The sequence below is a fragment of the Saccostrea cucullata genome, unplaced genomic scaffold (genome assembly GCF_032062105.1).
Source record: "Saccostrea cucullata isolate Sc308-1 unplaced genomic scaffold, CSIRO_AGI_Scuc_v1 ctg1771, whole genome shotgun sequence".
Classification (NCBI taxonomy): domain Eukaryota; kingdom Metazoa; phylum Mollusca; class Bivalvia; order Ostreida; family Ostreidae; genus Saccostrea; species Saccostrea cuccullata.
This window is the reverse complement of record NW_026918360.1, coordinates 3,999-28,604: the sequence shown is the minus strand read 5'-3', so window position 1 is coordinate 28,604 and position 24,606 is coordinate 3,999. Positions and strand designations below refer to the sequence as shown.

Here is a 24,606-nt window from a genome sequence, read left to right as displayed (position 1 = left end):
AATTGTTGTTTGGCTAGTAAATTTGTACCCCCTTGTTTAACCGGTTTTCCTGCTATATATACTGAGGCATAGGCCCATCCCTGTCAGTGCGGGAAATTTAACTTACTTATTACCAGCTGCCCGTTGTCACCACTTGAAAGGTAATTTTCTTAGTCTATTAAATTTTTGTATTTTATTTATTAAGTCCAAGTTATAAACTCGCGTAGTTTTCATATTTTTGAAAGAAATGTATTTTAAACTATGAAATTGACGTTTTGGGCTTCGTAAACTTAAAATTTCTTATTTTTGAAGTTAATAGGAAATGAAAGTATTTTGTCTCAGTGTCTATGTGTATTATGATATTGTATATATGTTTGAGTATTTGTAAATCTGCCATTGCTTTTCCAAATAAATATATTAAACTGAACCTGCGTTTTCCATCTCCGGTTGGTTACATTATAGAGAAAAAATAACTTCAAATCTGTGTCCAAGTACCTTTAATTTCTAATGGTATATTTTGTGAAAGGCAACTTGCAATCAGTAATAGTGAACAGATTGTTGTCTTGGAATATTCTTATTTGTAAAAATTGATAAATAATACTGAAAAGACACAAGAGACACGTCCGAAGATCGATGTTAAAAGTTTGAGGAATTTCGGTCGCCGGAAAAGGATGGATGGATCCCATGGATGTAAAATTCTTGATTGAGCCAGTTAATTTGCAATCAAGTATTAAAATTGATAAAAAAAAACCCAGACAATTAACGATAAGGAAGGATATAGAGATAACGAACAGTATTCTATATCAAAGTCCATAAAACAATACAAAATAGGAGGAGAGCGAACACGGACCTCCGAAACATCAGAGGTGGGATCAGGTGCCATGGAGGAGTGAACATCTCCTGCTGACCGTTCACACCCGACGTGTGCTCATTGTCATGATCGTGAAATAACGGGAAAATCCGTCGTCAATTCAGTGCATAAATAATGGACTAACATTTGGTATGAAAAAAGTCAGTCAGCATTTGACTCAATGATAATTGTATTTGCTGACAAGGTCATTGTATCGACCATAGAACTTACGAAATGATAACTTTAAACGAGACTGTTGATATTCTTGTTTCATCAACTCTCTTGTCAATAATTTGCTGCATAAGTAATGGAAATTGACAATAGTAAAGTTAAAGCCATCACGTTCATCATACAGCTTGGTTTTTAGATCACTATTCATGTCCTTTTCAAGTAAAATATTCAAATAAATCATGAAACAGATGTGTAAGAATCTGCGGTTTCTTTTTCCTCAAGCTCACCGGGATTTATTGTATGGACATAAGAAAGGAAATTGCCATTGTTAAGATAGGATTCTTCTCAACTTTTTGTATTTAAAAATTAATAAAATTTCACAGAATTAAGAGGACAATATCACTATGTGATGATATCAGTGAGATTAAATTTGGCCGTTTAATATTAGAGGCAAAGTCAGGTCAAGGTCATTGCTTTTTTTCCTTGACATTAAGTATAACAAGAGGCCCATGGGCCTTATAGGTCACCTGAGCATTTATGCAACAACTTTCCAGGGACTGAATTTGATTCATGTTTTAAGCCAGATGCTTTGGCATTCACAATTTTGAAAGAGGCACCATTGATCATCAAAACAATACACTTAACAGTTGCTTAGTTTGTTTACTTAATACCCATATGTAGGGTAAGGGAACACAAAATGCATTTCAACTAACAGAAATATTCAGCAATAATCAGTAGTGCCCCTACCATACATAAACCCCTGACCCTTAGTCCTTGATATTTGATTAATAGCAAGGAGCAGATTTCAAACCATTCATTCATTTTCAGTATATAAGTACAACCCCCCACCTCTATGGTACCCCTGACCCTGGGGCATTGAAATGCACAATTGTGGAAGATATGGGCCCTTGTCCATCATAACTATATTGGTAGTTCATCTGCTTAATACCCTGGAGCAGAGAAGAAAATTTTCAAAGATTTAATGTATTTTCACTATGTAATTTATAGAGCCCCGCCCTAACACCAGAACCCCTGACCCTGGGGCTATAAAATTCACAATTTTGGTAGAGGCACTCTTGCTCATCATAACTATGCACTTAGTAAGTTTATTTAATACCTAGGAGCAGAGAAGAAGATTTTCAGAGAATTCATGTATTTTCACTATGTAATCAATAGAGCCCCACCCTAACACCAGAACCCCTGACCCTGGGGCCATAAAATTCTCAATTTTGGTAGAGGCACTCTTGCTCATCATAACTAGGAACTTAGTTTATTTAATACCCAGGAGCAGAGAAGAAGATTTTCAAAACATTCATGTATTTTCACTATATAATCAATAGAGCCCCGCCCTAACACCAGAACCCCTGACCCTGGGGCCATAAAATTCACAATTTTGGTGGAGGCACTCTTGCTCATTATAACTCTGTACTTAGTTAGTTTATTTAATACCCAGGAGCAGAGAAGAAGATTTTCAAAGAATTCATGTATTTTCGCTATATAATCTATAGAGCCCCGCCCTTACACCAGAACCCCTGACCCTGGGGCCATAAAATTCTTGTAGAGGCACTCTTGCTCATCTTAACTATGTACTTAGATGGTTTATTTAATACCCAGGAGCAGAGAAGTAGATTTTCAAAGAAATAATGCATTTTCACTACCTACTTATTTAGCCCTGCCTTAGCACTAGAACCCCTGACCCCAGGGCCATGAATTTCACAAATTTGGTACAGGACTCATTGCTGATTACAATCATGCAAACAGTTTGACTGCTTGATGTCCAGGAGTAAAGAAGAAGATTTTTAAAGATTGCACTAATTTTAGTGGTTTTGGCCCCACCCCACAGGCCCCAGGCGGGGGGGGGGGGGGGGCAGGGATCATGAAATTCACAATTTTTGTTCCCCCTCACCCATAGATGCTTTATGCCAAATTTGGTTGAAATCGGTTCAGAGGCTGCAGAGAAGAAGCTGAAAATGTTCAAATGTTAACGCACAACGCACAACACACGACGCACGACGACGGACGAAAACAGATTGCAATAGGTCACCTGAGTTTACTCAGGTGACCTAAAAAGTTACTGTTTCCAATCATGCGATCCCTTCTTGTAATTCAAAGGATTAAATGTTATTCTTTTTGCATAAAAAGATACTAACCGTATAGGATTTTAAAGATGATATTACCAAATTGACATGGATAATTTAAATAAAATGGATATTCGCTAATCCAAATTTCCTCCCTCTAGTTTTCTTAAATTTGTAAGATTTATTAGTTATTTTCATATGCTTCCTATATTTAACTTTTTCCAATTTTCGCATATAGTAAAGTTGTCCCATAAAGGTACAAAATGATACAAAAACTAAAAGTTTTAATCGTTTACTAGGAAAGTATACAGAAAATTTATTGATTTTTTGCTCAAATTTATATTTAGATTTGAGCATTTAAAATCCAACATAGTTTTAGTTTGTGAGGAAAAATCTTATTCATTTGAGATATTTTGAAACTTTAGTCCCTTATTATTAATTTAACTTACATTTGAAATTTTCGTCTAGTCTTTGATAGCAAAAAGTTATAACTAAATTGAATAGTCTATAATAATTTTGAGAGGCAGAAAAGAAGATATTTTCATACGACACTATTCCGCCAAAAATATAGTCCCTGCTAGTTTTCAAACGCAGTTTACCTTTTTTATTTAAAGTTGTATACTAGTAATTGTGATGAGGAAAGAAAAATATGGTCTTTTAAATCTCTTACATCTAAATATACAAGACATATCAACAAATGTACTTTGAATATTCCATCTAGTCAGAAATCAGAGAAGAATTCTACCTTAATTGACAATATGTCGTCGATATATATCTAAATGTCGACGGCCATAGTTATCGTTATTTTCTGTTCATCCACCAGATTTTTCACTCGCTCTTTTTCATATGAACAAAAAAATAGGTCTGCCAATAACGGGGAACAATTGGTACCCATGGAAATTTCAAAAGATTGTTGGAAGACATGGTCTCCAAAACACACATAGATAATTAGATATTGTCAATCAGAAACTCTGATGTTTTGGAGGTCCGTGTTTGCTCCGCTCTAATTTTGTAATGTTTAATGAACTTTTAAGCTCAAATACTGTGCGATATCTCCATATATCACAATATAGAGACAATCAGATATGCATTTCTAAAAACAAATACCACAGTCTGAAAAATTCCCGTCCTCCACATTAAAGGCCTGTACTTTTAACTCCCTGAACATAAGGGTCAGGATATCATCTGAGAAGGTCCCTCCTTTTATACACTTGTAATGTGATTCAGGACTCGACAGCTCCACTGGTGTACCATTTACACTGTGGATTAACTCAGCTGAAATTGGATCATATAAAAACAATGAAACTTCATGATACAATGTTCAGTAACATTTACTACATTTGACAGGTTATAAAGAATCCTGAATTAAGTTACTCTATTAGTTAGTACGGAAGTTAATGATAAACTACAAAAGTCCATTTTTAAAAATATTTCTTTGTAATACCAGTAGTATGTATACTTTTCTATTGAAATACTACTAAAAGGTCAAAGATCAACCTGCGTATAAATGCACTGAAGAAAAAAAAAGATGTTTTTGTTTCATTGTTCACTAAGTAATTAGATATCTTTTTACAAAAAAAATTAATGATTTATCTTTGGACCTAAAGCGGTTTCCTGACCAAATCCAGTTTCATAATCAGCAACATCGCATTCAATATTGCGGTGAAGTAACATATAGGGCCTATTTTTGTACGTGTTTGTGCTTCCAACGACCTAAATCTAGGCCACATATATAATTAATGTTAACAAGATTGCTTTGATGACAATTTAAAATTCTTTTGTTGTCTAATTCATAAGTGTTGATATTTGACTATAGCAACTAAAACAATCACTAAATTTATTTCGTGTTCTTATGGGACTATTTTTTAAATAGTAACAGTTGACGTCATGGTGCGGAGCAATGGAAAATAATTAAGGAATGTTTTTAAGTTTTGTGTGAGTTATTGGTGTGTGAAGCACAAAGATTTGTCACGTAGGCATATTTTATGAAGCGCGTCAGCTTTAACTTAAAAATATTCCTTATATTTACATTTTACATGTTTGTAAACACCAAAAATATACTCAGTATTTGAATTTCTCGCTGCCCTATATCGTTATACTTTTACTACATTCGCTGTAGCCTTATTGTGACGTCACGTTAACGCACTTTTCTCCTTGTATATTTCTACTCGGGAGTATATACGAGAATGACTTTCAAATTAATTTTACAGTTGGCTTTGTAGAAAAAAAAACAGCGAATGTCAATATCATGAAATGCCTCATGCATCTTAAATCGACTAAATTAGACGGTATTTTGATTCATTTTAAGATTGTTATTTCAAGTAAAAATGAAAATATAAGAAAACCACTGTCTAGTTACATGAAGGAAACTATTCCTGGGCCGTTATGCAATCCAGTAATCTAATCTTTCCCACTATCGTTGATGCCCTGGCATTGTCTCCTAACTAGACAGTGATTCCTTAAATCATCCGCACTGTGTAGATTTTATGTTCATTGCAATATTACTAATTATTATTATTTAGAAAATATATATTTTTAATACTTACACTCAATGGCATCAGGGAACTTTGTAAGATCCACCTCAGCAGACCACGAATAAAGGTAAGATTTGCCATCCATGATTTTAAAAATAAATGTCAAGGACTGAATTTCTCTATCTATTGGTTTGATCATGAGACTGGATTCAGTGTCAATGCCACTGGCACATGTTCCATTGACTGTGACATCACTTCTAGCTGGAACATTCACAATCTTACTGGCCTGTAATGAATATAGAAATGCTTACTTCAATTTAAAGATGTATGCACAGGAGAGCGAATTGAAAAAACACAGTATTATATTTAAAAAAGAATAACTGGACTAATTTAAAACGAAGCAAAATATTTCCTAAGTTTAAAAGGGCAAAAATTTCACGGAGAGAAAATGACCTGCCCTGATGGGTCTATTAAAAGTTAATTTTACGTATAAAACCAATCTGAATAATTATTAAATGCAAACAAAATCTTACCATTTTGTTATCCTTTGTTCTATAAGTCACTTTAAGCTGGAAGCTTCCTTCCATGACGACACAGATTATTTTGTTGAAAATGAAGACTCTCTTTACGACTGCGTATCTAGAAACTGGAGGGAATGGAGGTGAAGTATTGGAGGCCACTGTTATTGGTGCAATGATGATGTCCCTAGTTGTGGCGTTAGATAGTCCGACTGTTGTTTTCTCTGTTGTTACATTGGATGGACCCACTGTTGTTACATTAGATGCTGATGGTTCTGTTGTTAGTTTAGTGGGTTCAGAGGTTGCTTTTGTTGTCTCTTGTGCTACAGTTGTCATCTGATCAGCACTACACACAAAAACTGAAATAAGTATCAAAATAGATATTTACATAATAATAAAAGTTTAGTTTACAATGTTAACTTTAGTGTTAACTTTGACACTTTTACTATAGTAAACACTTTAAGACTTGGATTTACTATAGTGAAAATTCTGACACTTGGATTTACAAAGGATGATTTTGGAAAGAATTAGGGACACCATTGAAAGTCAAGGACAGAAGGTCTTCAATGGAATTTTTTGGTATCAACACTGCCTGATGTTTTCCTTTCGTTGCACAATCCTCACTCATTACAATGAAATTATTTCCATCAAATTTTACAGTTTCATTTCCATCACTCGGGGTAAACAGAATGTCCGTCTTGACATCAATACAGATTTCATTGTTGTCGTACATGTACTTATATTCTGATCCTTGTGTCAGTGATAATGCTTGATTTGTCAAAATAAAAAGAAAAGAAAATACACATGTATAGTTAATTTTGAAGTCAAGTTTGCAATACATATACAAAATTTGAATAACTATATGAACTACTATATTCAAATTCCAATACAGTGTTAATCAATGCCACTCGTAGCATAAAAAAAATAGATACTGCCTATATATTGATATATTGATTGATTGTATATTGTTTAACGTCTCTCTTGAGAATTTTTCACTCACATGGAGACGTCACCGCATGCCGGTGAAGGCTTCAAATTTAGACCTATGCTCGGCACTCAGGGCCATTGAGCAGTGAGGGTTCTTTATCGTGCCAGCGCCTACCGTGACACGGGACCTACGTTTTTAAGGTCATATCCGAAAGACCCGTGACTTTCACTTCTAGTGCCGAGCGCTTGGCGAAGGAACAATCACTATCTTCGTTTACGTCTTATGCATGACGCGGCGCCGTACTGCCTATATAAGTCAATATCTTCGGGAAAATATGCATGCACCTTAAAACTATGGAAATTGGGCGTAAAACAACTTAAAATCAATCAAGCAAACATATGGACTTGACTTGTTAAAGGGTGAAATATAATTTTGCCTAACCTTCATTCTGTATTAGTTTAAAAGTTGAAAATACTATCAGAAGTAATTTCATGGAATTTTCTATACCTTCCAAATTCTTACGAAACTGCTACAATAACCCCCTTGGCTACCTAGAGCCTTTATTTGGCTCGATTAATTGAAAAGTTTCTTATTATCATAGCTGGGGTTAATGAGTGGCAATTGAATAATGCAAACACATGTAATTTTACTAAAAACTAATGTCATGGATTACCATGTATCCACGAGTTTATGCAATGTTAACGTCATTGTTATGCCTTACGTTACGTTTCTATATATAACAACAAGTCTTAAATAAACCACAATACGATCAAGACGTATTTCTACTCTTTCAACAACATTTTGGTGCCGTGGCCGAAGGAATGTCTACATAATTCGTACAATGGAAGGAAGACTGAATGTTATTAGAGGTGAAAACAGATCCGTAGTAACGAAACTTTTCGAACGTGTTTTGGACTTGTAAGAAAAGTCAGCCAGTTATGCTACCGAGGAAATCGATATAATTAGAAAATCTCTAACACAGAAAAGGCAAAGACTTCAAGAAATGAATGAACGTATATTAGAGGGCTGGCCTTATCTGAAGAGGCTGAAATCGTTTACACAGATGATCATTAGTATATGTATGAATTAAATTCCAAAATTAGGCAAACTGAAAAATTCTCAGAAAAAATTCCATGTAAAACATTAAACGCCATTGCTGAGTGTTTTACACCCAACATAGAAATTCATGATCATAACGTCAGCTACAATTAACTCAAGTGAGAGTATTCTGAACAATCTCCCTGTCTCTGATCTTGATGCACAACGTAGCCAGGAAAATGCTTTGTCATTACCATCCCAACACGCCAAGAATGATCATCAAATACCAAGGTAAGATTTTCCGCATCTTAAGGGGATGTTTTAAAATGGGATACATTTTGGGATTCCTACGAATCAGCGATTCATTGCAACCATTCTTTGACACCATTTCAAAAGTTTACCTACATGCATCTCAAGTCTTAATTACGCGACGCAGCAGCACAAACCATGCAGGATTTACTTTAATATACGCTAATTATGAAACAGCCATCATAGACTGCTTAAAGAACGGTTTGGTCAACCAAAAAAAATATCAATGCCCACATGAGAGCACTAATGGAATTGCATACTCCCAGAAACGACGCCATTAGTTTAAGAAATTATGGTGACTTCTTGAAATCTCATATCAGGAGTTAAGAGTGTCTTGGACAAAGACAAGAAATGAACTGAGCTTTACTTATTCCAGTCGTAATCAACAAACTACCAGCCGAAATTAGGAAAAACATTGCACGTGAGTACGATTGTGACAACATTTCACTACACGATCTTCGTAAAGCTATCAGCAAAGAAGTCAAAATCCTCAAATCAGGCCAGATTGAAAACAGCGATGTATTCCACGTAACAGCTATCATGTTTCTTACTCGAGCCTCAAGGAAACAACGCAATGTTCATAATAGACACAACCAGAAAACAAAAGAGTTTCAACTCCTTATGTCGAAACAATAGAGATGAAGAGCTGCCCATGCATGTATTGTTGCACTGAAAATCACTTTCCAGGGGATTGTAAGAAGTACCAGAGGTAAGTGAAAGATTCGACATCTTAAGACGGAAGAAATTATGTTTCAACTGCATAGGAAACCACCGCTCCTCAGATTGTAAATCCCGCAACAGATGTAACAAGATGTTACGGCAACAAAGTTCGGGAAAAAGCTATTTTTGGCATTAATGTCACAGTCAAGGTCACAGTGTCATTGACCTTGGTATCACTTGGAAGAACCTGATTAGTGGATTTTGCATACCAAATACGAAGTCTCTTTCATGGTTCAAAAGTTATGGCGAAGGTTTAAGTTTGCAGAAAAAACTTTTTTAGCATATAGGCTACAGTCAAGGTCACAAGGTCATTGACCTTGATGTCAATTAAAAAAGCTTAATATGTAGAGTATGCATACCAAATATGAAGTCTCTATCGTTCATGGTTCAAAAGTTATGGAGAAGGTTAAAGTTTGCAGAAGAAAGCTATTTTAGCATATAGGCCACAGTCAAGGTCACAAGGTCATTGACCTTGATGTCGTTTGAAAGAGCTTATTAAGTGGAGTATGCATACCAAATATGATGTCTCTATTTTTAATTGTTCAAAATTTATGGCGAAGGGTAAAGTTTGCAGAAAAAAGCTATTTTTAGCATATAGGCCACAGTCAAGGTCATAAGGTCATTGACCATGGTGTCATTTGAAAGAACTGAATTAGTTGAGTATGCATACAGAATATGAATCTCTATCTTTTATGGTTCTAAAGTCATGGTGACGGTAAAAGTTCGGAACAAACAAACAAACAGACAGACAGAGAGGAAAAAACAATATAAGCCCTGGATTTATCGATCCTGGCGCATAAAAAGTGTCAGAAGAAACCCCACAAAAGTATATGCGACATGAAAATAACGAGGAAAGAGACGAGCCCACTAAATCAACAACTGCCAACATTGTAGGAACGAGTGAGCCAGAAACCACAGAATTGAACGTTGAACAACGACGTCTAAAATAAACCACTATTCGGTCAAGACGTATTTCTATTCTTTGCACATGAACTATTTTTTTAATAAGTAGAAAGAGTTAATTTTTACTTTCAAATTTTAATCTCTCATCTTAAATTCAAATAAGAAGTTTTATAGCATTTTATTTAAATATACTGCTTACCCAATAGGAATAAAGTTCCAATGGAAATTGCCTTGTATTTTGACATCGGACATTCAGGTATGTCTCAAACTAGTCCAAAATTAAAATTCTTGGAAAAGGAATAACCAAAACTGTGAAATAAAGAATATAGGCTAACATATAAATGTATGTATATATACATAATTTTAAGTTTGAACTGAAGGATTTACCTTTGTATACTTTTATCAAATGATGTTTTACGACCCACTGTAATATCACAAGGTACACAAGTTGTTGGCATATGGCACACCATATACCTTTTCCCTTTGCAATATTACTATCTAAAATTGTAAACAATTGAACAATAAGATAAATAAAATAAGATAAGATAACGGAAGTTCATTTTAACTAATGAACAAAAATATATACAACCACACTGCACATAGGCGAACCCATTTGTGGCACTAAATAATTAAAAAAAAAAGTAATTAAAATTAATTTTTGGTTTCAGTTTTGAAATGCAAGATTTTTTCAAAAAAGTATTTTATTTTAATACACAATTTATATCCTATAGGAATACCGATGCAAGGGAAATTGCCTTGCAAATTTAGTTTGACATCGAACGTCCGGGTAATTTCAAATTAGCTTTTTTTCTGATAACTTTATGAATACATAAATATACATATTGTAAGGTATGAACAGGATGATTTATTTTCGTTTACTTTTATCAAATGATTTTCGGCACATTATAATCTCACAAGATACACAAGTTGTTGGCATATTGCACCTCGTATATCGTTTACCTTTTCAATGTAGTTGAACATTGATTATCTATATTCATACGTTACTCCATATTTTTATCTAGCATTATAAACAGTGGAACAATAATAAGATAACGGAAGTTAATTTTAACCACTAAAAACAATAATAAAACCACACTGCACATAGGTTCACTTTAATGACCCCCCTTATTTTTCTTAAATTTTAGTTTATTTATAATAATTATCAATACACACCATTATTAGGTCACCTGAGCAAACTCAGGGGACCTATTTCTATCTGTTTTCGTCCGTCGTCGTTCGTCGGACGTCGTACCTTGTTCGTAAACTTCTGAACATTCTTCTCAGGAGGTACAAAAACACTTTACATGGCCTGGATATCGACTATCTGAAAAATAATCCTCTTTCGTGTTCATGTTCTTCTTCGCCCTATAACTATAGTCCTGCTGGACACGTTATTACAGGTGATGTAAAAATAGTTCATAATGAGGACCTTAGATCACTTATTTTAAAAAGGTCCTAAATATAGGAAACCCCGATCCTTCAACTGGCGTCGGAATTTCATAAATATTATGGATTCTGTTGAAAATTACGCCAGACGATGGGCTAGATATGAAAAAGAAGACATTGACACCTTGTCAGAATGGATTAAATGTATCAGATCCATGTTAAAGTCACGTATTAAAAGATTGAGGGGCAAAATGAAAACCATCTATCCTTCTGTGTTCAATAAACCAGAAGTGAAAAAAGAATTAGATAGATTACACGATCAGTACGTACTGGTTCCTGCCGACAAAGCAGGTAACAACATTGTCTTCGTTTGTAAGGCTCTTTATATAAATTGCATTCTAGAAGAACTTGGATTTAATTCTACAAGTGGTAATCCTACTTATACATATACTTCTCTTTCTAAGGAAGAAATTCTTCAAAATCACCTGTCAGTTTTGAATACTTTTAATATTCCACAGAGCCAAAATGAATTTGAACTACCTTATATATATTGGCTTCCGAAACTTCATAAGAATCCTTACAAACAACGATACATTGCAGGTTCCAGTAAATGTTCAACCAAGCCTCTTTCGTTACTTCTCACTAAAATATTGACAGTAGTGAAGGAAAAACTTCAAGAGTACAACTATATATTCAAGAAGTGGTGTAAATCAGAAGTGGATACTTAAAAATTCTAAAGAACTTTTGGACAATTTGAAATCACAGGACTTTACAAAAATCAACAGTATAAAAACTTACGACTTTTCAACTTTATACACAACAATTCCCCACGAAAAATTAAAATCCAGGCTTTTTGATATCATTGACAGCTGCTTCTTCAACAAAAATGGAACTCGTAAGTTTACTTACCTCGTCATTGGTCATTTGAAAAAATATTTTGTTAAAACAGATTCTGATTGCACACATAATTACTCTGAAGTTGACATCAAGAAGATGCTTGAGTTTCTGATTGACAATATCTATGTGGTTTTTGGAGACCAGGTATTCCAACAATCTATTGGAATTCCCATGGGAACAAATTGCGCTCCGTTATTAGCAGACTTATTTTTATATTCATATGAAGCAGAATTTATGCAAAATCTTTTACGTGAAAAGAAGAAAACACCTGCTGTGGCCTTCAACTCGACATTTAGATATATCGACGACGTATTGTCAATTAATAATGATAGTTTCCATTCTTACGTCGACACGATATATCCTGGTGAGCTTGAGATAAAAGATACCACAGAATCCGACTCTTCTGCTTCATACTTGGATATTTTACATGAAAAAGACACTAATGGGAATCTAACAACCAAGCTATATGATAAACGTGATGACTTTAACTTTTCTATCGTCAACTTCCCTTACTTATGCAGCAATATACCTTCATCACCTGCATACGGAGTATTTATATCTCAATTGATTCGATACGCAAGAGCATGCTCTACGTATGAACAATTTCTTAAACGAGGTAAATTATTGACAAGCAAGTTGATGAAACAAGAATATCAACAGTCTCGTTTAAAGTCATCATTTCGTAAATTCTATGGTCGATACAATGACCTTGTCAGCAAATACAATTTATCATTGTATGAAATGCTGACTGACGTTTTTCATACCAATTGTTAGTCCATTATTTATACACTGAATTGACCACGGATTTTTTCCGTTATTTCCTGATTATGACAACGAGCACACGGCGGGTGTGACCGGTCGGCAGGGGATGCTCACTCCTCCATGGCACCTGATCCCACCTCTGATGTTTCGGAGGTCCGTGTTTGCTCTGCTCTTATTTTGTATATTTGTTTAATGGACGTTGAGATTGAATACTGTTCGTTATTTCCATATCCTTCTTCACGGAACCAATTTCAACCAAGTTTGGTATACAGCATCTATAGGTGATGGGGAACAAAAATTGTGAATTTCATGGTTCCTGCCCCCCTGGGGCCTGAGAGGTTGGGCCAAAACCATTAAAATTAATGCAATCTTTAAAAATCTTCTTCTTTACTCCTGGAGATCAAGCAGTCAAACTGTTGACATCATTGTAATCAGCATTGGGCCCTCTACCAAAATTGTGAAATTCATGGAGTTATGGCGGGGCTATATAGACCATATAGAAAAAATGGGTACTAAATAAACTAACTAAGAACATAGTTATGATGACCAAAGTGTCTCTTCAATAATTGTGAATTTCATGGCCCTAGGGTCAGGGGTTCTGGTGTTCTGGTGTAAGGGCGGGGCTTTCTATTGATTGTATAAAATCATTAAAAAAAACATTAATTCTTCAAAAATCTTCTTCTCTGCTCCTGGGTATTAATCCAATAAACTATTTACAAACTTATGATGAGGAAAGATGCCTCTTCCAAATTTGTGAATGTCATGGCCCCTGGTCAGGGGTTATGGTGTAAGGTCAGGGGTTTTGGTGTAAGGAGGAAACTCTTTTTGATTATATAGGGAAAATGCACGAATTCTTTAAAAATCTTTTTCATTGCTCCTAGGTGTTATGCGAATGCTCTTAGTTTATATACAGTGGAGCCTCATTTATCGGGACGCTTTGGTTCCCTTTCAATTTGTCCGGATATGTGAAGCGTCCGGATACCTGAATCACCAGTGAAACAAGAAAATATAACATTTAAAAATTCTGTTCCGATGAACAATCGTCCGGATACTGAAGCATCCGGATATCTGGCGTCCGGATATTTGAAGGTCTACTGTATTTATGATGAAGAAAGGAGCATCTAGCAAAATGATGAATTTTCATGTTCTCTGGGGTCAGAGATATCGGGGCGGGGGGGGGGGGGGGGTTAACAATAAATACAGTACATAGTCTGAAGATAAATAAATGCTTTGAAATCTGCTCTGTGGTATTAATCAACCATTTTTAATAAAATAAAATTTATGATGAGAAGGATATGGAAATAACGAACAGTATTCAATCTCAACGTCCATTAAACAAATATACAAAATAAGAGCAGAGCAAACACGGACCTCCGAAACATCAGAGGTGGGATCAGGTGCCATGGAGGAGTGAGCATCCCCTGCCGACCGGTCACACCCGCCGTGTGCTCGTTGTCATATTCAGGAAATAACGGAAAAAATCCGTGGTCAATTCAGTGTATAAATAATGGACTAACAATTGGTATGAAAAACATCAGTCAGCATTTCATTCAATGATAAATTGTATTTGCTGACAAGGTCATTGTATCGACCATAGAATTTACGAAATGATGACTTTAAACGAGACTGTTGATATTCTTGTTTCATCAACTTGCTTGTCAATAATTTACCTCGTTTAAGAAATTGTTCATACGTAGAGCATGCTCTTGCGTATCGAATCAACTGAGATATAAATACTCCGTATGCAGGTGATGAAGGAATATTGCTGCATAAGTAAGGGAAGTTGACGATAGAAAGGTTAAAGTCATCACGTTTATCATATAGCTTGGTTGTTAGGTTACCATTAGTGTCTTTTTCAAGTAAAATATCCAAGTATGAAGCAGAAGTGTCGGACTCTGTGGTATCTTTTATCTCAAGTTCACCAGGATATATCGTGTCGACGTAGGAATGAAAATTGTCATTATTAATTGACAATACGTCGTCGATATATCTAAATGTCGAGTTGAAGGCAACAGCAAGTGTTTTCTTCTTTTCACGCAAAAGAGTTTGGATAAATTGGATAAAATTTGATAAATTTTGAAATGTGTGGCCCTAGGGTCAGTGGTTCCTGAGGGGTGGGGTGCACCACTAGCTGGTTATAAAGTGAAAATGCATTTTCTCTTTCTTACTCTGATCTAACTCTGGGTATCAAGTAACTAGAGTCAGCATTCTTAGTGTATAATTATGATAAGCAATGGTGCTTCTTTCAATATTGTGAATTTCATGGCATATGGTTTAAAACACAAACCAAATTCAATATTTGGAAAGTTGTTTCATGATACTCAGGTGACCTTTAAGGCCCGTAGGCCTCTTGTTAATACATGTACTTGGGATGAAACTGCATCGAATTGAATGTGTTTATTTCTATGCTATTCTTAAAAAAAGAGTTCTTCTTATGATACTTTAACCATTTTGTGGGCGCAGCCTCAGAGGCCTAAAAGGTTGCATAAACATTTTTTCTTTACAGCTGAGGAGAGGTTATTTAATGATTGAATAAATAACAGATCTTTCACTTTATAAAGAACAAGGTTCACTTTTGCCTTTTTTGGCCCTGTGAATTTCTGAAAAACTAAAACTGCATATTTATGTTAACAATGCATTGAATATCATCTAGATCTTTTGTGTTTGCATATCTATAAAAAATGACGTAATTTTTTGGCTAGTCAATACATTATGACGTCAATTTCCTCATATTCTGAAAAAGTCTACAAAACGGTCAATCAATTTTAATGCTAAAATCGATATCTAATATGGAGCACAACCTCTTATCTAAAATATGCAATTAATAAATTATAGAACTGTTACTTAGGAGTAAAATACATGTTTTATTTTTTTAGATTAGAGAGTGTGTTCATATTATTTTTCTTCAAAGAAAGTATTCAAATACACCTGTTTACCTTTAAATTCAAGAACATTGTATTTTCATAAAGCCCTTTTACATGACCTGGACTTGTAGGAGATAATGTTTAATAGTCTCTATTTTATTCAATGCTTCAAATGGAACATAAATTGTTTATCATGATCAATCAATTGGTACATGTATATCTTCAGGGCCATTTTATGCATAAAGTGAACCAAGCTCTTTGTCAGTCCTTTTATTCCATTCAGAGTCAAATAGTCTATCCTTGACAAGGGAAAAAGTTATTTTTGACTCATTAGAGACACATATTAACCTGTTTATGTAATGTTTCACTTAGAGTAGTATAAGGCGTAACATTTGGAGCCAGTTTGGTGGGTCCTCAGGCTATAAGCAAGAGACCCGTTTCATTACGCTCTATGGACCACACTCCAGGGTCTGACGTATTACACTCTATTGACCACACTCTAGGGTCTCAGGGACGTAGCAACCGGGGGAGGCCGGGGGGGGGGGGGGGCTGCCCCCCCCCACTTTTTTCCCCAACATTACCTTTACTATAGTAAATGTTCATTGAAAGGATGGTTGCCCCCCCCCCCACTTATTACTATAGTTACTATAGTATTGTAATATCAAGGAATGTAGGGAAAAAATTGGAAGTGATAGTAAGTTGGCCCGAAAAAGTTGGCCACTACCCCCCCCCCCCCCCCTACCACCACCACCACCACCGAAATAGGATTTTCGAGTTTGGGCAAACTTTTAATTTCCTTCTTTTTTTTTTTTTTCTTGTCAACTTTTTCGGGTAGGTAAAAAATATTTCTCTGGTTGCCCCCCCCCCACCACTTTGAAAAACGATGTTACGTGCCTAGGTCTGACGTAGGCTAAAGACTTTGTCCAGGGTCTGACGTAGACTATACTCCTTTTTCGTTACGCTCTATTGTCTCCACTCTTCGACCGATCACGCTAGATTGACCATGGCTGACCAGACACAGAAATGACTGGAGTTAATATACACTTGTCAAGTAAATACTACTGTGTAGAAAACACTAATACGACAAATGTAATCCTTTATTCCATTATACAATAAAGGAGACGAAATGAAAGATTAAGAGATTTAATAATTGTTGTTTTTGATGCTGCTGATGTTGGTAGCTGAACGACCACATCTATACACCTTATTCCGAGAGATCCCAAGACCTATACGCTGTATTGACTCTACTCTTTGGCTAAACTGACTCAGTTATAGGCCTTTATCCGAGGGAAAGACGAATAGAAAATGACATCACCATTTGGAAAATGGGATCACAGTTGACCAAAATTGATCAAATGAAATAATAGACCGGAAGTAACCAAATTATTCATTAACACTGTTACCATGATATTTACTTAATTCAAGATTTTCAAAATATAATTTTACAGACATTTGGGGGAAAAACTCGAACGAACCTTTATTTTTGTTTTCAAGCGTTTGATTTACAAATGAGATATTAAAAAGTCAGGAAGTCAATAACTGCAAATTTTCACATCATAGACTTTACTCAAAGAACAAAATTTTTTGACGGCCAATGAGTCCATTTTACATGGTGTTGTTTGTTAGGTTCATGGTCTTCAAATTGTACTTTTGTCCTCATCTTCAAGAACACTCGCACTTTTATAACTAGTCTTTACTTCTGTAGAGTTAAAGTCTTCCTCTTAAGTGTCTTTCGAATGTACAAAAAATATCTCCTTCTGTCCCCAATCGTTTTCTCGTGGTTTACGGTATGCTGCATTGTAAGAATCCCAAATTAATTTTTCGTCTTATAGTATGTGAATGTTTGAGACACAGATAAATATCACTTTTTGTATGTTGTTATGTTGGAATAGACAATACTACGGGTCGCCATATCAGAGTCAGAACCAACTCACCATTCAAGAAAGTAGCAAGCTTATTATCTTTATCTCTTAAATCCAGTCGTATGTTCTCAAATCATTGATTCGTAGCGGTACTGCGTACGGTCTCAGGAAGATTTGATTCTTCTTGATTTAAACAATATTTTTATTCAGTAAACTGAATAGATTGGGCAACAGGCTTAAGCCTATAAATACCCTCTCTATATAACAGGTCAAGGTTGCAATACAATGAACAGAGTATATATTTACAATTCATATTTAGATATGAGTGATTCTTCTTAGATTCCAAAACAACATGCCTCAATAATGGTCTAAACTGTTCACCCACCAAAGACATGTCACATGCATCGAAGTAGATAAAGAGCTCCTTTTCAGTTGTCCCGGCAATGCTCGTGGTATATAATTCGCTTTGTTCTAGTGTCCAGTGTCCCTTAAACGCTAACCATTTCGGCATTGCAACTGTAAAGTTTTTAGGCTTGTTGTTTGGAATCAGGTGTTTACTGTCAGTAGTTCTAAGAAGTAACGTAGCTGCCATTCTGTCCTGTACTGAAGATATTCACTAGAGTACCGAGTATTTCATACTGTCAGCCAAACAAAACAACGGCCAATTTGCGATGCATTGAGACTAACTCGGTAATATAAACAGCCTTGTGCTCGTTCAGCTACCTACCTCACCGACCAGAAACTTCAACAGTACTAAGCAACGACATTTTAAAGAAGTAGTGTTAACAAGATATGGGTACTCAACAATTCCAAGGAACCTCGAATATTTTGAAATTGCAAATAATTTACCAAAATCAATTACATCACAACGTACTACTTTACAAAACTTTATACAACCACTTTGACACCAACGACATCTGCTTTTTGATCTTAAAAAATAGAACTTTTCAATTAATCTAATCACTGGTACTTTAAAAACATAATTTCATCAAAACAATTCCAGATGATTGTACTCACAAGTAGAGTTCTGAAGTTGGTAAGATGTACCTCATTATTAACAAACATTTTTGTATTCATATGAACTTTATGAAGCATAATTTATTTAAACACTTGTACACAAGAAGAAGAAAGCACCTTTTGTTGCCTTCAAATCGACTTGGAGGTATATCAATCAACAATAGCTAGTTATATCTATATATATATTTACATTTGCTAATGTTTGCCTTTTATAACACTATTTGAACAAGGCGTTTTTATTTCTTTGTAAAACACGTTCGTCATGTGACCATAAATTGATTGTTTAGTCAAAAGCGATCTACGTAATTTCATAATGACGTCTTAAGTGATCAACACATAACATTTATACCGTTGAGATTTGAAAAAATAAATCCTTCATGGATTTAAAACTTATTATTTGTAATAAATCAATTACAAATGAAATATAAGTAATGATATAATTTTTTGAGTTTTATTGGGATGTTGTAAAACGGTTTGGCACATGATCAAACCTTCGATAAATCCCTTTTGGCTTTATGGGATTTTAACACGTGACCAACCCGTTTTACATCTAAATAAAACTCAAAAAGTGATAACTATTTTCTTAAATGTCAACTTCAATATATGTTCCAGTGAAATTGAAATACAAGATATTACAACATTTGTCCAATCTGTTTCATAGTTCGTTGTTTTACTGGAAGTAGGCATAAATGGTAACCTAACAAAAATATCATGATCAACGTAATGACCTTAACATTTTTTTTGTCAGCATCCAATATTCAGGTATCAATATCCAAAGAATCACCTATAGTCACCTACATTTGGAGTATATCTTTAAGTTGATTTGATACATAAAAGTGATATGCTTAAAAATACTGTAGAAGTATTTTTTTCCATGTAGTATTAATTTACGCCATGTACGCGGTAACAAATTTTCCGCAGAAATTTATACAATCGAACTTATTGCAAATATAATGCATATATATAGAGTCTTGAGATATCCGCGTAATTTTCTACCAGTGGATTGAGAACAATAAGAGATTCCGCGGAATGCAAACGTTTGCTGCAAGTCTGCTGCAGTGCAGGTTTTCTGAATTAAGGGGGATGTACAAGCCATAGTGGATCTAGTCTGGTGTAAAAATAAGAAATACCAAGAATGCGCTTAATACTCGACCAAACAAGCCCAAAGTTACTCAAAGTGCTAATGCACTCATTACCTACTGTTAGAGACCAAAATTAGTAAATAATTAAGTTCATTTTGTTTTAATTAGTAGAAAATTAATCATGTTAGAACTGCGCAGCTACAGCATTCACGAGATGAAAAATGCTTTTAAAAAATGCATTCAGTGCGGTTCATTGATAATATGGCTACAACCATTTGTTTCGCTTTTTTCTTATACTTATCCATCATTCTTGAAAATTCCATGTGTTCCTTACGTCCGCCATTCCTCTGTCACACATAGTTCAAATAACATTGATTTTGGAATAAATGCGACCATAACAACATTAAGACAAGAAATAACTAAGTAATAATCCTTAGGTTATATAAATTATTACTTTCATTTGTTGCATGGCATTGTCTGATTAATGAATCGAAAAAGCCGCGATTTTAACCCCATTCCAGCAAATCGGGAAAAACTGTTTAGTCTTGATATTTACAAGATGAGCTTATTTGAAACAATTTTAGTGTTTTTATGGCATTTATTATGAATAGTTTAAGGTATACAAGGAAAAAATGAAAAGAAAATGAACAACATTTGGCCATAAAACACTTTAATTCAATGGAAAGAAGTGTATGACATCACAAAATAAGCTTATATGAACTTTTATCAATGCGTTTTTACTTTAAATATATCATACAGCTACAAAATTAATATTCTGCCAACTACAGAATTATGTATTCTAAAAAGTAATGTGAAAATTTATATAATTTTTACTTCGTATACTTTTTCATCGGCATGTGACCAAAATATTGACAAAGGATGATGTGACATAATTGCTATCTTGGGCCCCTTTTTCCACGATGAATTATATTTAATCTACAACGATGTTGGTAGTTTTCAAACATGAGTGAATAAAAACGACACCTTTTGAATAGTTTCAATAGTTCAGGCACATTTTAATTATAAGGAATATTGCATTATCTTTGATTTTTTAGACCCTATCACAGCTAAATCCGGTCAGGTTTGTGCGAATATTCTCTTTTTTGGCAAGAGAATGGGCGGGTCTTAGTATAATAGAGGGATATGCGTGTCCGAGAAGACCTTATATGGCTTTTGTTATTATGGTGTCTTCCCACTTAGCCAACATTTTGAAAAAATACAGGTAAAACACAGGTAAATCTGTGTTGGCTAAGTGGGAATGGGGTGTAGGTGGAGAACAAAAGAAATTAATTACAGGTAGGGTATAGTCTGTTTTAAGGTGAATAAAATATTTATTAATTTTAATCTGTATATTAATTTGAGTATGTATTCAATTCAATTCAATTCAATTCATTCTCTCAAAACCATGTAAATGGTACATGAGGTACAAAAACATGTAAAACATATATACATATAATACAGTGGGTCAAGCAGAAGGTGATAATTAAGGAGAACAGACAATACTATTAATTTTAGAAATAAATGTACATAATTGTTTCAAAGAATCAACATCATTTTGGCACATGATTTCAAGAGTGTTCATGCAAGAACACCAGATAATCAAAGTTTAAAAAAGGCATTTCTAATTGATTTATTTTAACTTTAACTTAGTTAAACTATAGAAATGCTAGTTTTTAAGTTAAGTCAGTTAAATTATAGAAACCGTAGGGTTATCGTTCAAAATTGGTGAAAATTTAAACTTGATTTAAAATAATATTTATCATGTATATCTACACTCAATATCTTTTCATATTTCAGAAATGCCGTATATATATATATGTAGTTTTAAATATATTTCTTAATAAAATACATGTAAAAACGCATTTTTCATTGAATATACACATGTGTTTAGATTATTAATAGTTTTTCCTTTTTTTATTTCTTAAATAATTTTGGGTCATTTTCTATAGTAGAGTAACAAATAAAACAAATTGACAGGAATTTAAAAAAGTTTTAAATTTGAGGACCTAACTAATGAAACTTTATAATTAAATAAGTAGTGATGTGAATATCAAGTATGTAGTGAATATGTAAGTTGATTTTTTCATCAGATAATTAATCACTTTGTATCAGCTTTTATTACTGTATTCATGCATTACCATGATCAAATATTACTTACTCATATTAAATAATTTTAGTCTCAAATGTTAATTACATAAAAGAGCATTTAAAATTGTTTCCAATATTTTGTATCATCATAAATACTTTATTTTTATAAAATCAAATTTCATATTTTTTGATAAATATTTAATTTTTTCCAAAAAAATAAAATGCAAATGTGTGTTTATATATTTAAGTACATTTAAACAAACTTTTAATTTTTTTGATTAATTTTACTGGTATAATTATTTTTATTAAAATTATAATTTTGGTTTATGTATTTTTACACTTTATTTTCAACAGTAGTAATTCTAATGTAATGTAATCCATATATACTTATACCTAAAAACAGACTATAGCCTGTCGATCACTCAGGTGTAAAAATCAAAACGTTGGCTATGTGGGAATAGGATTTTTCAAAATGTTGGCTAAGTGGGAATAAACCGTTATTATTTCGCACTTAGTCATTGTCCAATCCGATGAAAGAAGAACAAAACATACTGCCAGTGGTTTACTACGTTTACATTTTATCATACGTGGTTTAGGTCAATTTACCTGTTATCCTTTTCAACATTTCAAACTTATATAATGGTCAGCCAATGCTGTTTAAACTTAATAATATGCATGAATTTTCAGCATTTACGGTTTTTAGGACAAGAAATGCACATAAAACTTGTATTCGCCGATACTCGGGAATACGTGTAGACCTAGCGAATTGCTCACTAAACACGCTACAAAACTTTAAACTAATGTATAAACTAATGTATATCATGTATATTCTATCAATTGTTTGTAACTGTATATAAATTTTACTGTGGTCTCGGAAATGGTACATATGTAGACCCGTGTCTAATCTGTGACTCAAATACATGTACATAAAAAGATATCGGAGAGCAGTAAAATTCCAAGCATGTTTCCATAGTATTTTTGTGGAACTCACTCATAATGAATTTCATTTAGCTGATTGGTTAGTTACAAAGTATCGCCAGTGCCTCGATTAGCATATGAATTCATTCTTACCTCAGAAAATCTAGTTCCGTCGATCTGTTTATAATGGGAAAGGTCAACTAGATTTTACTTTTTTAAAAAAAAAATAGCATGTGAGTGCAGTTAGGTACAAGTTTCTCCTTTCACATATACACATGTAGGTAAATTTCAATGAAATACAGTGACCAGCCAAAGGAGAAATTTGTACCTTCCTGCGCTCGTATCTTTTATAGGCTTCAAAGAGTGGGGCGGGGTTAAAATGCAATAACATGGAACCCCTACCCCAATAAAAGACCTATATCTTTCAAACCACGTTTCTATATTTGTTAAAAATAGTATTCTATAAAGGTACACATATCAGTGATTAGTTGCATACAAAAATTTGAGTAAAATTTAGACATTTAATTTTTTGTCAGTGTACGAGGGGCCGCAAGTCACCTTATCCTTTTGAGAATGATTCATTTAGTGTTATAATGCAATTTTTTTAGCTTAATTATTTAATTTTAACAAAATTAAGAAATTATTGGTATAAAAATGTAATAACAATTTGATATAACAGATTTTTTAACCGATTTTGCAATTGATAGGTAGGTTGACGTCATTGCATTGTGTTTTTGACGTTATGGTAATCTGTAGCTCTTAAAGAAAGGGGTGTCCCGTGGGGATCCGGGTTAGAATAGGTCCTCAGTACCCCCTTGCTTGTCGTAAAAGGCGACTTCGTAAAAGGCGACTAAATGGGGCAGTCCTTAGGATGCAAACGTATAAACCGAGGCCCCGTGTCACAGCAGGTGTGGCACGATAGAGATGCCTCCCTGCTCAAAGGCCGTAAGTGCCGAGTGTAGGCCTAAATTTGCAGCCCTTCACCGGCAATGATGACGTCTCCATATCAGTGAAATATTCTGGAGAAGGACGTTGAACAGTATACAATCAATCAATATACAATTAAGAAAGGGGTAATAAAAATATTATTAAAGAAAAAGTGATAAACATACGCTCTTGAAATTTAAAACATAGAAATTTGATAATATCTCCAATATTTTTATTATGTTTTTATGTGAATTCATCGTGTACGTCATATTTTGTAATACTCTTTAAAAATAGGACTGACAGACGGGAATATTGTGTTTATGTCACTGTCGGATCACGAGTGTGAATTTTTAAAAAAAAAATCGCTGATCATGCTAGACGTTCCAAATCAGCTCAGTTGGTATCATTGTGATAGGGAAAAGAAACGTACCTCAAACTCTTGCTTTATCAGCATCAAATTCAGATGTTTACATACTGCAGATCCCCTATTCTTCCTTTTGAATCTTTGAACAAGCCAGAGAAAATCGAGGGCGTCGTCGGTCTGCAACTTTCGCTCTGCGTGAATGTCAACATGGTCAAGGACGAATTATTCCGGAGTATGTATACGTGTATATATTTGCGATATTTGTTGACTTAAACATCATTCGATGAGTTTTTAAAAGTTTATTTATTGATTGTTTTGATAATTTAAGTTTGATTTTATCGATATTTTTCTTGCTTACGTTTATCAACGGCATAAAGTATTCCTACGCCATACAAAATAACCGATCATTGTATGGCGGCCTCAAAAAGAAATAATTTTAAAAATTCATATTTGGAATTAAGAATTTTATTC

General features: G+C 34.1%; 1 protein-coding gene across 1 annotated transcript in view; it reads right to left on the bottom strand.

Annotated features, from left to right (window-relative positions):
- The window catches only part of LOC134263924 (lysosome-associated membrane glycoprotein 1-like), a 35,102-nt gene extending 16,771 nt beyond the window's left edge, over positions 1-18,331 (bottom strand). The window contains exons 1-4 of the mRNA XM_062746280.1: positions 18,139-18,331; positions 6,086-6,429; positions 5,625-5,838; positions 4,186-4,353 (exon numbers count right to left, since the gene is read on the bottom strand). Coding sequence (XP_062602264.1) covers positions 4,186-4,353; positions 5,625-5,838; positions 6,086-6,429; positions 18,139-18,331 — 919 coding nt within the window. The remainder of the gene's footprint in view (positions 1-4,185; positions 4,354-5,624; positions 5,839-6,085; positions 6,430-18,138) is intronic.
- Between the last annotated feature and the right edge of the window lie 6,275 nt (positions 18,332-24,606).